A 10,391-nucleotide genomic window follows, 5' to 3' on the forward strand; every position below is an offset into this window, starting at 1 on the left:
ACGTTTTATTTTGTGCCACCAAGCTTGCTCGTGTGGCTACTCGTCTTGAATCGGAAGATCGTTGATGTGTTTGGTCACTTCTAGCGTTGGCTCTGATTGGTGCTATTGAATGAATGGGGCTGGGCTGAATGCTGTCGAGGCGTCGCGGCGCGCTCCAGCGCTTACGTGCACGCACACAGATGATAGAGGGATGTATCAACAATTCTTGGTTGGGGTAGTAGCATATTTTAATGTTGAAAATGAGTAGACTATTCCTTTAATGTATACAATGTTAGCTACATATACTTAAATTCTTGCCTGGCTCCCAAACTTCTCTTTGCACAGTAGTGATCCATGCCTGCTGTCTCTCAATATCTTTAGGAAACCAATTTTTTTCCAGAGGTCAATTTAGAAACCATCCAGACCGATAAACACACATAGACAGGAAGTTAACTTTGGGTAAGGCACATAACTCTGGCAACGCGAGTGCGTTTGATGAAACCGTCTATACTATTTTTGCCCTTACATTTTAAGTATAATTAATTTGGATATGTAAGTCATTTCTGCTTTTATGTTTTATCTTAACTGGTGATGAGTTGCTGTTACTTATAAAATAAAGTTAAATTAGCTTATTTAACTTATTAAGTTACTCATCATAAGTCAAGATAAAAGTCAAGGTTGAAATGACTTGCAAATCCAAGTTGATTATAGACGGTTTCAGCAGTAACAACATAAACAAGCGGCTGTCGTGGTCCGCACGTAATTTCCGGTAAACTCCGCTAAGAATAAATAACAAGTTTTTTAAACGTAGTTTATTTATATAACAAGCAAAAAAACAACACATAGATTACCTAGGAAACCAAAACATTTGTTATTTTTGACGAGGCATTTGTTCAAGAGATCAGTTTAGCAACTAGTCAGACCATTAAAAAAACGAAACTGGAAGTAAAGTTCGGATCCAGACGTGTATCGCATCAGCGCACGTGCGTTCGAAGAAACCGTCTATACTTAAAAATATGAGTGCACTTTATTTACAGTGCATAGATCCCTCATTATTTACTCATTGTGAATACATACCTACAATAACTAGTATTCCAAAGTTAAAGCAAAATATATTGTCATAATTTACTCAGACTCATGTCATTTCCAACCCGATGAGCTAACAAAAAGGACATAAATTACTTAAAAGTCACTATATTTGAAGTTTTCTGTAGCCACACACTTTCAATGTTGAATGAAACCCAAAAAACTAAATGATCCTTAAAGGGAAACTCAACTTTTTTTGAAAATATGCTAATTTTCCAGCTCCCCTAGAGTTAAACATTTTATTCTTACTGTTTTGGAATCCATTCAGCCGATCTCCGGGTCTGGCGGTACCACTTTTAGCATAGCTTAGCACAATCCATTGAATCTGATTAGACCGTTAGCATCGCGCTAAAAAATAACCAAAGAGTTTCAATATTTTTCTGGAAAATGAGCATATTTTCAAAAAAAGTGGAGTGTCCCGTTAACTCAGCGTTAAAAAAAGATAAATTTTCCATTCTTCTAATCTAACAATCTCAAAAACTCAATCACCTTTCACAAGATACCTTTAGAGCAATAAAACATAGTTGCTCACTTTTCTGCCCTCGTCAGTTTGCTGCAGCTCACTTTTGAGCGATACATAAAGCTCTGCATGCAACAAAGAAGCTACTGAGCTGCCTAACCTGCGTTACACACAGGCTACAGGCCACGGAGAAGACATTTAACTGCTTATTGCTGAGCCTTTGTTTAGGAAAACTGTCTGGGAAAACCTGCCGGTGAGGTCCACATCCGTGGTTATACCTCACATTAATGCTGTTAACAGTATAAAGACACTGTCAAGACTTTTGTTTGTTTAACAAACAAGTATTTGTTTCTTGTGTTAGGTAGGCCTATGTGTTACCCAGCATATACCCATAAGCTACATTTAGTCAATTTATATCCAAGACTTGTCATTAGAGGGATAATCTTTAGAAAAGCAAAGCTTGTATCTCTTTAAAAGAGTTTTTCTGGACTGACATGGATCGCAATGCCAGTTCATACATTTTAAGTCCGTGTAAAGTGTGGTTTGTCTCAACACAGAAAAATGTCTTATTAACCACCCAGCCAAATTTGAATGATAACATAAGACAAGTAAATAAAATAAGGAAAAATTTTGAGAAAATTACGTAGCATTTTCTGCTCTCAAGTGCTGGTGCCGTGTCCGCTTTCCTTCTAACGCACTTTCCGACGCGTTGGGGAAAAAGAGCACTTCGCTTTCAATTTTAAGCGTGCTTGTTGCGCATCTACATTTAAAGGAACAGTATGTAAGAAATTTATATCAATTAATCATAAAATGGCCCTGATATGTCACTAGACATTAAGAAATCATTTTCATTTCAGTTACTTATATCACTGACAACAGTGGTCTGGCCAGGATATTGTCATTTAAAAAGTGGAGTTGCAGCCCTCAACTGATGTTTATGTTGTCATTCTGTGTATTGGCCACCAGTTGTGTGATTGCAGTACCAGTTTTAGCCACAAGTTTTGTGATTGCAGTACCAGTTTTGGCCACAATCCTACATACTGTTCCTTTAAAATAATGTATTTGTGTGCATAAAAGTCACAAAATGTGAACCGCCCCTTATGGGCGGGGCCATGCCTTGTGGCTACAGTGCATTATCGAGCCAAATAATACTGAAAAACGGTGTAACTCCATAATTCAATACTACATAGTTCACAGTCTTTGTAACATGTTTCAGTAATAGATTTTCAGCATTTATAATGTGTCTAGAAACAATTCTCTGACATGACTTTACACAGACTTTAAATGTAATTCTCATGTATTTCTCTTGTAAAGTGTTGCACATTTCTAAATTATATGGAGGCCCCTTAATGAAAGTGTTACTTAGCTCTAAAAGATTGTTTGTAGGGAAACTGTAAATGAAGACAAGATGTTAAAATGTGTGCCACAACTTTAAAAAAAATACAACTATGACAGATCTGCCAAACTGAATTAACAGTATTTAAGCTACTTTAGCAGATGATCATTTTACTTTTATAAATATAAATGTTTTCCTTTCTGTGAGTTTATTTAGAGACGTTCCCACAATTCCTTCAGCTTATACAGTTGTCTGGCACCTTTTTGTAACTCTCTGTACAACAGAGATGATAACTATAGTACAATCATTTATTGATATCTTCTCAAAATGTCTATCCTACTTTAAAAGCAACTTTTTTCTTTGTGTGTAAAATAATTTATTTTCTATTTGTTTTATGTTAGATTAGCTCTTGTTATTAATGTTATAGTCTGGTAAATGTGTTGTTTACTGTAGTATATGAATGATGTGAAATTGATCAATTTCTTCAAATGGGATTGTGTACGTTACACATGCACTAGTAGTTTTTTCACATTGACCGCAGATGTGCGGTGCATGAGGTAAGAGCATGGTAGTTGCAGTGAAGATAATAGAAATTTTCCATCTTTACATTTGCACTATATGTCTAACCCTTCCACACTGAGCTTACACACACACACACACACACACACACACACACACACACACACACAACACATTCTGGTTTCCATGTTTTGTGGGGACATTTCATAGACGTAATGGTTTTTATACTGTACAAACTGTATTTCCAACCCCCACAGAAAACTTTCTGCTACCTTAGATTTTCAAAGAAACATCGTTCTGTTTGATTTATAAGCTTGTTTCCTCATGGGGACCTCAAAATGTCCCCACAAGGTCAAAAATGTACTGGTATTCCTATCAAATGTCCCCACATCATGATAATTACCAGGTACACACACACGCACACACACACACACACACACACACACACACACACACACACACACACACACACTGTGTAAGCAAGAGGTATTAAGTTACAGGACAAGCAATATACTGGCATAACAGCATGTTGTCTTTGAAGCAATACAGATAAACATAGTCTTGCACTGAATGTTTTACACCAGAATGTCAAAATTACCTACAAAGATGCTTCTGTAATGGGGCAGAATCAGCTGCAAACTGTAACATGCACTGAGCATATTCAAAGGTTTTCTCCAATTCTGTTGTCTGTATTGCTTTTGTGATTGTATTTTGTTTTCTTTCTGCACCAGGAGGAGTGGCATTGATCTAATACGACATTAGGAATGGGTTATGTCATCATCACTTTTTTAGAACGAAGATTAAAAAAATGTCAAAAAACAATAAACCTTTTGTTAAAAAAGAAATATTTGTTTGGCGCATCTATCACTGGATAGAAAAGTTGGATGATTGATTTTTTTTATTTGCGGTTTAAGCTGCTTTTTAAACCTTCATGTTGAGATATACAGGGTTCCCACGGGTCCTTGAAATCCTTGAAAGTTTGTGAATCTGGGGGAAAAATTCAAGGCCCTGGGAAGTTTTTGAAAATAGATACAGGTCATTGAAAGTGCTTGAATCTATTTTATGAAAGAAGTTTTCTGGAAAAAAATCCATATTATTACTTGTGTAGTGTAGGTTTAAATGCTTATATCTTCTGTATGTGAATGTTGATTCATACCAAAATGCTTTTTTGAATAGTTGTGTTGCACACATGAAAACGTTTCGGGTTACGTATGTAACTGTTGTTCCCTTGCCATACTTCCTGTGTCCCTGTAATGCTGTCTTTGGCAATATTTCAGATAGTGATATACTTCCTGGCTCCCGCGTCACACTTGTCTTTGTTGTTTAGCCTCACCATTGGTTGAATTTGATATACACATTGTGTGGAGGTGTCCCCAAAGTGTCACCGCAGTGACGCAGCGTGAGTTCCCTTGAAAGGGAACTGTAACAATGTATCTTAAAAGGTAACATGATGTAACCTTGTTCTCACTTGAAATGTGTCCCCCATTTAGTCCTTGAATTTGAGGGTATTGGACCTGGAAAGTTCTTGAAAGGTTCTTGAATTTGAAGTTAACTAATGTGTGGGAACCCTGTATATAGCAGTGTTCTCAGACTGATTGGTGGGAGGCCCCATCTTTATGACATTTTATAAAATAGATTAATTTATCGTAAATTTTGTGTAATTAAACCTTAGAAAAATAGGGCTACTCAACATATGTATATGTTTTGTTTGATATTAAATTTAAAGTTTGATTGTTTTATTTAATGAATTTTGGGGGCAAATAGATGCACTTTACAGGGGGGGGGGGATTGGGCTTACCAGCCAAAAAGTTTGAAACCACTGTATAACTTTGTGATTTCCATCATTTCAAATTCCCTACAAGCTTTTAATATATTAATCAATTGGGAAAAAATAATCCCTTAATTAACTTAAATTGCTCTTTTTAGAAGATTGACTTTTATTATGGGATTTATATGGATGTCTCTTATATAAATAATATTGACATTTTGTGACAACAAGCTTATAGCCTGTCTCTCAGAAGAAAAGTAAAAAGACTAAAAATATAGTTTCTATGCACTTTCTATTTATTTTCATTCCTGTCTAAGTGAAACATTACAGATCAAAATTTAAAGATACATAATTTGTCAGCTGTTCTTTCTTATGGGACAACAGCTCTGAGGCAGTTCTTAATTTGATGTACAAATTAAATATCTTTGAAGATACAAATATTGAAAAATCTATTTTATTTAGCCTTACTGGTAGATTAAATAATAATAATAAATAGGCCACATGACTACTACAGGGTGCACTAGTCTAATTAATATTCATAATACAACCACTTGCATAAACTATTCGTTTTTACTGGTAATATAGAAAATAATGTGGTGCACATAATAGCATATAGTCATTGTGACTAACTATTTTGAACAGAGAGCAGCTAAACCCTGCGTCAAAAGTTGCCAAATGTCATCAAATTACGTTTTAGCAACATTTGTGACGTCATCACATTGTATTTTTTGACAATATTCACTGGAAGAGAGCATGATTACTCCCTGAAAAATTCTGCATTTCTAATAAAATTAAAGAGGTACATTTTAAAAATTTTCGTGTTTGTGTAAGCATTCTGACAAGACAATATTTCAAATTAACTGTAAAAAAATAATCTTACCTGGTAGCCATCTTGAAGTAACTGGTCCATGTGCTTGGTCACTCAAAATCAAACTTTATTAAAATTCTGTATGTGTGCTTAAACTGTTCTCAAAAAGTGTTGCGAAGGATGAGAACATCAGGCATGGACACATTATTTTCCTAATTTTTCTTCATTATTATTATTCATGAATATTCAGTAAATATTTTTTCTGTCATCTAAAGTAGTCTAGCAAAACATCCATTTATTTTTTTTCTTAATATTTTTGTGTTAATTTGATTAAATTACAACATAACACAGTATTGTTAATTCTGATGCTTTTTAATGTTACTATATTACACATTTTAAAGCTAATATCATTAGTGCCGTGGTGTTTCAATGGTTTCGTGAGAATCACCCAACCATGTTGTTTTTGTTTTGAAATTTCTCAATATGTTACCTAGATTTGATGTCTTCCTTGCAGAGATTTTGCTTATTGTTAAATCTCTTAAACGCATTGATAATAATAAGAATAACAAGTTTATCAAGGCTTATGATGATATTTTACTTAAAGAATAACGATTTCCCACTTCATTTCGGTATGTCAATGCAGTGCTATTTTAAATCTGTATCTCTTTAGTCTTGCAATAAAAAGAATGTGTATGACATCGGCACGTGAAATGCTAATTCAGTCACCATAAATATCCTGCTCTCATAAAATCACCATTTTATAATGTTATATGTTATGTTATTGTCCATACAACAACCGTTGAATTAAGTTTCACAAAATTTTAATTGCTCAAAATGTATCTTTTTATCCATTTGTTTACCTGTAAAAACGCAACTTTATTACCAATTTACACAATGAAAGCTGGCTTGAACTGACTTAATCATTGTAACTTTGACTTAATAGCACATTGATTGAATATACCCCACCAAAACATTTAAATAACATCTATATATTTAATAGTACTTATAATAAAAAAAAACTATGCGACGATTAACATATTTATTTATTCAATATTTATTCACGAACATCGTTTTAGCATTTCCTGGACACCGGAACTAAAGTAAGAGTGGCTTGTATCTAGTGGGGAACTTTAATTCGTTGCACCAAGTTAGTGTTGTAACCTGCTGTGAAGGGTGAACATGCTTACAGCAATATATTAAGTCAAGTAAGGTTTTAATATCTTCTCTATGAATTCAATTAGTTTGTTCAAGGTTATATTTATAAGACCTTGAGTGACAGGGTTATTCTGTACATACACAATATATATATTTATTGAACCGGTGAACGTGTTAGCATGTTTCACACGACACTGTATGACTTAACCTACCACGCATCCTCACTTTCATTAGACATTCTGTGAATCTGCTTTTGAGTTATTGGTTGTCAGTCGCTAATTTCATAACTATCATCACTAAATAAACAATTGTAATCATTTTCTAGGTAACTTAGACCTTATGGATGTGTAGTAGCAGGTATAATGGTACTTATGCTGTGAGTTTGTATTCACACTCACAGTATTTGCGTACCGTCACTGCTTCTCTGTAAATAGGTTTATCATTTATGTTGTCAACAATAAGACATTATGTCATCATGAGATAAAATGATCTTGTTTTGAATTTAAGGTGAAGCACATCTGCCCTAAGGAGGATTTCACTTGTAACTTTAGGATTATGCTATTACCATTCTTTCGCGGGTGCAGTGCAAAGCAGTATGTACAGCTAGCACTTTCAAGCACTCGTTTTTGCATTGAATGTTGCAACATCAGAGGAGTATCGACATCCAGAAGCCAGCTCTTTCTCAGGAAGACCCCACAGCGATTCTTCAATCAGTCTCGAGGAGCTAAAAGTCACAAGAGAAAACAAACCCAGGAAGATGACTGGAAGAAAAGGAACAAGACAGTCCTCACATACATCGCGGCCGCCGGGGTCGGAATGATTGGGATGTCCTATGCCGCTGTTCCACTCTACAGACTGTACTGTCAAGTCAGTATTACACAAATATCCGACCAATTCAGAGTTATGTTTGTCAGTAGATTTGTGTTACGTCAGTAATATATACCTATATGTTTTTACACTTACATGTTCCTTTCCTCAGGCTACAGGATTGGGTGGTACAGCGGTGTCAGGACACAACACAGAGCAAGTGGAGACTATGAAGCCAGTTAGGGACCGTGTTATAAAAGTGACTTTCAATGCAGACACACACGCCAGCATGCAATGGAACTTTCGTCCACAGCAGTCAGAAATTTTTGTAAGAATTTGTGTTATTATTCTTTAGTTTGGTAGTGTTATTAATGGTTTAAACCCTGGCGGTGTGATTTTAATTAATTTGTCTAGTGGGGTCTAAAAGACCTCTCAAATCTAATTTAAACATGGAGATAAACATCAAGTCTTATGTAAGAATACTTTAAAGGAAAACACCACCGTTTTTCAATATTTTACTATGTTCGTACCTCAGTTGAGACGAATTAATACATACCTATCTTATTTCAATGCGTACACTTAATCTTTGTACAGCGCGTCGTGAATGTGTTAGCATTTAGCCTAGCCCCATTCATTCCTTAGGATCCAAACAGATAAGCGCTGCAAACTAAGTGCTCTTCCGCAATACAATATAGTTCTCAGTTTTTATCCGCTTAAAAATCGCCATATTTTATTTTGTGCCACCATATTTACTCATGTAACAGTCTTTAAATAGGAAAAACATGGAAGTGTTTGGTGGCTTCTAAATTCATTCGTGTTTGGATCCTAAGGAATGAATGGGGCTAGGTTAAATGCTAACACATACATAACGCGCTGTCCAAAGATTAAGTGTACGTATTGAAAAAAGATAGGGATGTATTAATTAGTCTAAGTTCAGGTAAGAACATAGTAAAATATTGAAAAACGGTGGTGTTTTCCTTTAAGCATCTCATTTTTTTATGTTTTCAATTAAAACATTTCATGAAATAAGATTGTAAAAGGTGATTCATATGGTTATTTATTCTTCAGGTCGTCCCAGGGGAAACTGCGCTGGCGTTTTATAGGGCACGAAATCCCACAGACAAACCTGTAATAGGAATTTCTACTTACAATGTTGTGCCTTTTGATGCCGGACAATACTTCAACAAGATCCAGGTAGGGAAAGTCTACCTTTCTGATATTACTATCATTTATTTGCTGAATAAATTAGAATTTTTTTTTATAAAGATGTATGGCTTTCCTGCCTGGCTCACTGCACTAAATTGCTTTTCCTTCCTCAGTGTTTCTGTTTTGAAGAGCAGAGGTTAAACCCGCATGAGGAGGTAGACATGCCTGTTTTCTTTTATATCGATCCAGAGTTTGATGAAGACCCCAAGATGGCACGAGTTGACACTATAACACTCTCCTATACCTTTTTTGAAGCCAAGGAGGGACAGAAGCTACCCCTTCCTGGTTACAGTTAAATGAACAAGATGCTGCATTATTCAGAGACTTTTCATCAGATGTATCATTAGGAAAGTGTATCACAAGAATGGTATTCCATTAGCTTTTGGTAATGTGAATACTCCAATAATGTATGTGATATCACATTGCACTTGAAATAATTTATGTGGTTGATAATGGATAACTAAGACAGACTGATGATCAGTCCTAATGTTTAAGAGACATTTTATATCTGCTGTTCATCTGTCTGTGAGTTTATGGTCGTAATAATAAAAATTTAAGTTTGTATTTTTTACAATTAGGAAAGTTGATATTGAACATTCTGTTTCATTCAAGCTTCTGAAAAACATTTTAAATATTTAAAAGAGGATATTTGAAATATATCTAAAGTGTAAGATTTTTGTTTTAGTCACACTTTTGTCATTATAGTTTTATGTCGATTTTCTTATGATTTACAAATCTACACTTGATATAAAGCTTGGGCATGGACTTTAGAAGTCAATGTTTATTAACCTGTTCTCTCTGAGTATTTTAACCATACGAAACACCAATGTAATATCAAAAATTGTTAGCTATCAAGTAAAAGTACAGCATTAATGAATTTAGCTTTTACTCAAGATAGACCAGTACTACAGTTGAGTGTTTAGTCCGCTTTGCAACACTAGAGGGCAGCATTTCTAAACTTACCATCCTTGGAGAAACACGACTTTGTAATGTTTCAACTCTTGTTGGTAATTTTTCTCTGATAAACATCACACATTCAGACTGCACAAGTACAGTTTTCGCAGTAAACAAGAACATTAGCAAAGGTAGAGGCATAACGTCTCGCACGTGTGCCAAATATGTTGCGCGACACCCATATGTTCAAACATGTATCATCAGTTCGGATTAAACAATACCATTAAGCATACCCAGGCACAAAATAAATAAAAGAAAAAATAAAGCAACACATTTTTTTCAACAGGAATCTTTACAGGTTTTCTTCTACAGG

General features: G+C 35.0%; 1 protein-coding gene across 1 annotated transcript; it reads left to right on the plus strand.

Annotated features, from left to right (window-relative positions):
- The first annotated feature begins 7,020 nt into the window (after positions 1–7,020).
- cox11 (cytochrome c oxidase assembly homolog 11 (yeast)) lies at positions 7,021–9,709 on the plus strand. The gene is made up of 5 exons (XM_055176612.2): positions 7,021–7,161; positions 7,619–7,978; positions 8,091–8,246; positions 8,987–9,112; positions 9,238–9,709. Exons 2-5 carry the CDS (start codon positions 7,667–7,669, stop codon positions 9,418–9,420), a joined length of 777 nt encoding a protein of 258 aa, XP_055032587.2. The 5' UTR covers positions 7,021–7,161; positions 7,619–7,666; the 3' UTR covers positions 9,421–9,709.
- Positions 9,710–10,391: the final 682 nt, after the last annotated feature.

Source organism: Misgurnus anguillicaudatus, chromosome 4 (genome assembly GCF_027580225.2).
Source record: "Misgurnus anguillicaudatus chromosome 4, ASM2758022v2, whole genome shotgun sequence".
In the NCBI taxonomy this organism is placed as follows: Eukaryota; Metazoa; Chordata; class Actinopteri; order Cypriniformes; family Cobitidae; genus Misgurnus; species Misgurnus anguillicaudatus.

Coding starts and splice junctions, on each gene's coding strand:
- cox11 (XM_055176612.2), top strand. CDS start 7,667: ATGCTATTACCATTCTTTCGCGGGTGCAGTGCAAAGCAGTATGTACAG. Junction 7,979..8,090: donor TCTACAGACTGTACTGTCAA/GTCAGTATTACA, acceptor TCCTTTCCTCAG/GCTACAGGATTGGGTGGTAC. Junction 8,247..8,986: donor CACAGCAGTCAGAAATTTTT/GTAAGAATTTGT, acceptor TTTATTCTTCAG/GTCGTCCCAGGGGAAACTGC.